The sequence below is a fragment of the Atta colombica genome, unplaced genomic scaffold, assembly GCF_001594045.1.
Source record: "Atta colombica isolate Treedump-2 unplaced genomic scaffold, Acol1.0 scaffold13, whole genome shotgun sequence".
Classification (NCBI taxonomy): Eukaryota; Metazoa; Arthropoda; class Insecta; order Hymenoptera; family Formicidae; genus Atta; species Atta colombica.
The window spans coordinates 126,377-132,716 of record NW_017259217.1 but is presented as its reverse complement, the minus strand read 5'-3'; the positions used below and the strand labels follow the sequence as shown (position 1 = coordinate 132,716).

The window sequence follows — 6,340 nt, the reverse complement described above, 5'->3', positions numbered from 1 at the left end:
CAAATTGTACTACAGCCCTGACCTAATTACACCATTTTACTGAAGAAACTTTCAACTTCAATTGAAATGTAGTAATATTTGTGTAAAAAAATTTTCTTTGTATATTATGTAATGTAATTCATTTAATTTTTATTATCTAATTATGTTTATATTTTACTAATTTTTGAGAATTTGTGCACGTTTTAACTTTTAGACTTAAAAAATTATAGACATTTTAGGAAATTTATAATTTATATAGAATTATTTTTCATCTAAATTATATATAAATGATTTTCTAATACTTTGTATGTTTTTAAAATTTCAAGTTTCCATTATTCAAGTCTAAAGATTTGAATAAGAATTCTTGGAATCGCAGTTCTTTCATAATTTTAATTAATGTCTTCTGTTATCCGATTAGATATGTTTTATCAACTTTAGAATTATATATTTTTTCATAATTTACCGAAAGTTGATAAAGTTTTTGTTAATTGTTATTGTTAGAGGAAAGGAATCAAAAATAACGCGAGTAAGTTGTAACACTTACATAAAAAAATGTTTTAAACAATCAAGCAAACGAGAATGTACTGAAATGGATTAAAATGGATTCAGATTTTTAGAAATACGGATTCATGAATTTCTGAAAATCTGAATCCATTTCAATTCATTTCAATCTATTCTCGTTTGCTGGGTAATTTCGTTACTAATTTAACTAGTTGTAAATGAAGTAAAGAATGAATAACACATTTACCAATTGAAGAAATAGTGTAGCGGGTAACGTAGAAGATTCATAATCCCAGAAGTGTTAAGTTTTCAAATCTAAGGTGCATTTTTTAATACGAATTTGAAATAGTTAATTTTAGATATAATTATATAAATGAGATATAATTATTATAAATGTCTATGTCTAGGAATAAAATTTGTAACTCTTAAATATGAATGTTTTTTTTTCGAATATTAAACTAGTATCATTCGGATTCAATCCATTTCAATCCATTCAATTCATTTTCATGAATTTGAAGCACGCATTAAAAAAATTTTAATCCATTTCGTTTGCTGGGAAATACGAAAGTGTATGAAAAAGATAGAAATTTGTAATTATTTATATTACAAACGTCTGTCTCTTCCTTACGCTCGTACATTTGGTTTATAATATAAGGTTTACAACTTATATCTCCCCCTTTCCTCCCCCCTCCCCTCCAGCAAATGAGAATGAATTGAAATAAATTGAAATGGATTCAAATTATCAGAAATATTGATTCACGAATGTTAAAATGAATGCTTTTCAATTCTGAATGCATTTTTATTCATTTATAGAAATTGCATGGAGCATATCTGTATGCTTTTCAATCTAATAATATTATTAGCTTTTTCTGTACAAAACACATTGTGAATACTGTTCAATACAAAATTTTAAATAGGAAATGCGATTTTTCAATCCAATTGCATCCAATTGAATCTAATTGAATCCAATTTAATCCAAAAAAAATATTCGCTATTTAAAATATGCATTCGGAAAAAAATTTCAATCCATTTTAATCCATTCTCGTTTGCCGTATTACTTTTTGACTCCATGCTATAGTTTCCCCTGATATATAATGGTTGTTCTGAAAAACATTCAACAAAGAAGCAGCTTTACAACTGTTGTAAAATTCTTCAACGATTGGTTCTTGTTTTTGGTTTTTTATAGATCTAAACATATAAAAACTTATCATATTGAAGAATTTTACGATTATAAAGCTTTTTTCTCTGCAGAATGCAGTCAATTTTTGCTATTGTAATTATATTGATACGTTGATGTAACTTTTTTCAATTATTTCTTTTTAATTCATTATTAATTTTTGAGAAAAATAAATTAAAATAATAGATAATAATTTCTTATAAAATACAATACATTTATTTCATTGTATAATTGAACGACGGTAATGCAGTAAATTGTAACGAAAATCACACTTGTGGCGTCCTCGCTAGGAGAACTTTAAAACTGCATGATGCAACCAATTCAGGGTATGATCAACGCGATGCAAACTCTTTGAAGCATTTTTTAATTGATCAGTGTAAAATTGATCATTTGTAAAATTCTTTCTTCTAATTGATCCATTAAACACTTCAAAGTATTTGTAGCGAGACTTTGATCATAGCCGTAGTATGTATACAGCACTCGTATATTTTTAGGCTGCCTTTTCATGCTGACGCTCGACGCTCATTTTCAGCGTCAAAAGAGATCACGTGATTAAAATTAATGTTTGATATTCGTCAATTTTGATCATGTGACCTGTTTTGACGCTCGAATTGAGCGTCGAGCGTCAGCATGAAAATGTAGCCATATGTGATCAATGTGATGTATTTACACGTGGATTGAACAGATATTTTTTTGATATTAGTAAAGGAAAGATGAAGTTTTCATATAAAGTAAGATTTTTGTTTCAGAAGAATTGGAATTTATTATGAGTTTTATTTTTTGTAAATTCTGTTCTTTATTACTTAAAATTATTATGTACATACAATATTTTTAACCTATAATGTTTTGATATTTATGTTCCCTTTTATTTGCGATTAATAAGATTTTTAGTTGTATGTTTAGTTATAATACCTTTTATTAGTCCACTTACTGATAATTATAAAGAGACAAATAATATAATATATGGTAATTTTTAAACATGTATAAAATCATCTTCATGTAATATATATATATATGTATACATGAGATATATATTTATAAATTACAGTGAAATGCTTTCCATTTTTGTTACAGTTCAGTAATTTACTTGGCACAGTTTATCGTAAAGGAGATTTACACTTTACTCCAGATGGATCATCAGTCATTAGCCCTGTGGGCAACCGAATCACAATTTTTGATTTAAAAAAGTATGTAATTATAAAAGTATTAATTTTACTGTAAATCATGCAACTTTAAAAAAAACATAAATTTTATATGATAATAATTATTACAAAATATTGTATAAAATGATTTTTTAGTAATAAATCTATGACACTTCCTGTTGAGAGCAGATTTAATTATATTACGATTGATGTATCGCCAAATGGAAATATATTAGTAGCGATTAATACAGGTAAGAAGACTTCTTTTTGTACACATTACTAAAAATTATTTAATACTATTTGAGGGAGTATTATATTTATTATGAAGGAATATTTATAGGAGAAATCACAGCTTTATAATATACTTGCAGATGGCGAAACTCATATTATTAGTTTAATAAGCAAAGTAATTTTACATAAATACAGATTTAAAGGACATCCTAAGCGTGTAAAGTTTTCTCCAGATGGAAAACATTTTGCAGTTTGTAAAGGAGGCGGTGGTAAGTATTTACTATTCTAAATTTATAAAAATGTATTAACGAAAATATAACATATATGTAAAATAATATATATTGCTTTTGTATTTCAGTATTCATTTTCAATGCACCTGGTTTACAAACAGGGGATTATAATCCATTTATTATGGAACATGCGTTTCATGGAGCTACTGCTGAGACAACATGCGTTAGTTGGTCTTTTGACTCGAAACTATTAGCGGTTGGTTCAAAGGATACTACTGTAAAAATATACAGTTTACAAAAATGGGCAAACTTTAGATGGATTACATTGGGTGGTCATTCTGATGTAATTGTGGCATGTTTCTTTGAAGCAAAACAATATGATGTGTACACTATTAGCAAGTAAGTGATACAATTTAACATACTTACATTGTATTAGTTTAAATTTATTGTATAATTATTTTTGCTGACAAGAAATTTTGCACAATAATCTTATACAACTTGAATTCGCTTATTTATTTCGGAAGATTTCTTTTACAGAAATGGTCGAGTGTGTGTCTGGGAATGTACACTTGAACCAGATGATTTGGTTGAATGGGAACCGCCTTCAAAAAAAGAAAAACCTAAAGATAGTGATAGCGAGGATGACATAGATATAGAGAAAGTTATAGAGAAAACTGAAAAGCAAAAGGCTTATGCCGAAAAGAAATTATTAGACTCGGGTGAGAAAATTTCTTTATAATTTCTTTATTAAATTTCATTCTATGAAATTCCTGAATTTAATATTGTTTGTAAATAATTATAAAACTGACTAGAATGTAGTTGATTAAAAAAAATAATTTTTACTGTATTGTATATATAGTAGCATATATTACATGTATAATAATAATTTATAAAAATATGTGCATTTTTTTTTCTAGACGATTTGCCACAAAATGATAAAGAAGAGGTTTCTATGAAAGAGAAAGACAAAAAAATCAAAATGTTGGGCTATAAAAAGCAAGCTACTTTCTATTTAGCAGACGAAGTTCATAAGCAAAGTAAAGATGCAAAACTTACTACAGCTGCTTATCATCAAGATACTCATATATTAGTTGTTGGATTTAGTAATGGTTCATTTTTCTTATATGAAATGCCGCATGCTAATTTGATCCATTCATTAAGGTATAATAATATTTTAATTATAAAATAATATTTTAATTATAAAATATGATTTAATATTTTTTAACTTTTAATATTATGTTAATTATATGTAATATTAGAGATTAACTAAATTATTATGTGATTTTACAGTATTTCTCGACAGCGTATTTCGTCGATTGCATTGAATTCTACTGGAGATTGGATAGCAATAGGATGCTCTCATGCTGGACAGCTCTTGGTTTGGGAATGGCAAAGTGAAACATATGCCATGAAACAGCAAGGGCATAGAACTAATATGAACTGTTTGGCATATAGTCCTGATGGTCAGTATATTATAACAGGTGGCGACGATGGAAAAGTTAAACTATGGAATACATTAACTGGATTTTGTACGCTTACGTTTCACGAGCATATCTCATCGATATCCAGTGTTCTCTTTAGTCACAATCGTAAATTCGTTGCGTCCGCTTCATTGGATGGAACGGTGCGAGCATACGATTTAGTGAGGTACAGAAATTTTCGTACTCTTACTTCGCCACGTCCTGTACAATTTTCTTGCTTGTCGATCGATGCAAGTGACGAATTTATTGCTGCGGGTGGTCAAGATTTCTTTGATGTGTATCTATGGAGTATGAAACTCGGGACTCTTTTAGAGGTGTGTATAACTTTATTCATCTAACGTTGATTTGTATTGTTCCAATTTTTACAATTATGTAGTTTAAATTATATAATAGACGTATACTAAGACGTATACTAAGTATGCAACCAAAATAATACGCTTAAAATATTCGATTTCAGATACTGAGTGGTCATGAGGGACCTATTGCAAGCTTGGTATTTAATCCCAATCCCGCCAGTACAGAATTAGTATCTGCATCCTGGGATAAAACATTGAAAATATGGAATGCTATTGAAAATGGCTCTGCACACGAGACTGTACGATTAAATGCTGATGCTCTGTGTGTAACTTACAAACCAAATGGAGAAGAAGTTGCTGTTGCTACATTGGATGGACAGATTATATTTTTTGAATGTAAAACGGCAAGACAAACAGGCTTTATTGAGGGTAGAACCGATTTAGGTGCTGGTAGATCTAAAACAGATCTCGTCACGGCGAAAAAGAATTTACAGTCCAAGTGTGTAGCGAGAAACGCTATAATAATAAATCTCGTTTGTCGTAACGATGCATTATTAAATTCTATTTTTTAGAGCTTTTACTACATTATGTTATTCGGCTGACGGCACGTGCATATTAGCTGGTGGACGTTCCAAAAATGTGTGCATTTATAATGTTAAAGAATCAATATTGTTAAAAAAGTATGAAATCACTCAGAATAGATCTCTGGATGGTGTGGATGTAAGTATATAATAATACATATCGTGTAAAATGTTTTAATTTTTTTTTTTTATTATATATTAAATATAAATACAGAAGCAATTGCAAAACAAAGATCTATTCTTAATTCCTATTTTGGCAGGATGTTATAAACAGGAAATACATGTCTGAATTTGGGAACAAAGCTTTAATTGAGCATCGCGAAGGTGGAAACATATCGTTACATTTGCCAGGTGTTAGAAGTGGAGATATGGCAAGCAGGAGAGTCAAACTGGAAGTGAGAGTACTTTGTTTACAATTCTCTCCCACAGGTAGAAGTAAATGATTTTTTTTAATTATTTTGTTTAAAGTAAGTATATTTAAATATGTTGTAAAATAGGACAAGCGTGGGCAGCAGCAACAACGGAAGGATTGTTAATATATTCTTTGGATATTGGATTAATGTTTGATCCATTTCAATTGGAACTTGGAATTACTCCGGATACTGTGAGAGAAACACTTGACAAATACGATTACGCAAAAGGTATAGGTATTTTTATAATAATAATAATAAGATTAACAAATAAATGCAATTGTTACTATTTCAGCATTAATGATGGCATTG

The 6,340-nt window shown here is 28.7% G+C and overlaps 1 protein-coding gene across 1 annotated transcript in view; it reads left to right on the top strand.

Annotated features, from left to right (window-relative positions):
• Positions 1-2,332: 2,332 nt before the first annotated feature.
• LOC108684266 (periodic tryptophan protein 2 homolog) overlaps positions 2,333-6,340 on the top strand; it is a 4,715-nt gene continuing 707 nt past the window's right edge. Inside the window, exons 1-12 of the mRNA XM_018188498.1 lie at positions 2,333-2,388; positions 2,732-2,844; positions 2,956-3,050; positions 3,171-3,299; positions 3,389-3,659; positions 3,798-3,979; positions 4,178-4,421; positions 4,551-5,055; positions 5,199-5,536; positions 5,610-5,757; positions 5,879-6,047; positions 6,116-6,334. Of these exons, the coding sequence (XP_018043987.1) occupies positions 2,371-2,388; positions 2,732-2,844; positions 2,956-3,050; positions 3,171-3,299; positions 3,389-3,659; positions 3,798-3,979; positions 4,178-4,421; positions 4,551-5,055; positions 5,199-5,536; positions 5,610-5,757; positions 5,879-6,047; positions 6,116-6,334 (2,431 nt within the window). The 5' untranslated portion in view covers positions 2,333-2,370. The remainder of the gene's footprint in view (positions 2,389-2,731; positions 2,845-2,955; positions 3,051-3,170; positions 3,300-3,388; positions 3,660-3,797; positions 3,980-4,177; positions 4,422-4,550; positions 5,056-5,198; positions 5,537-5,609; positions 5,758-5,878; positions 6,048-6,115; positions 6,335-6,340) is intronic.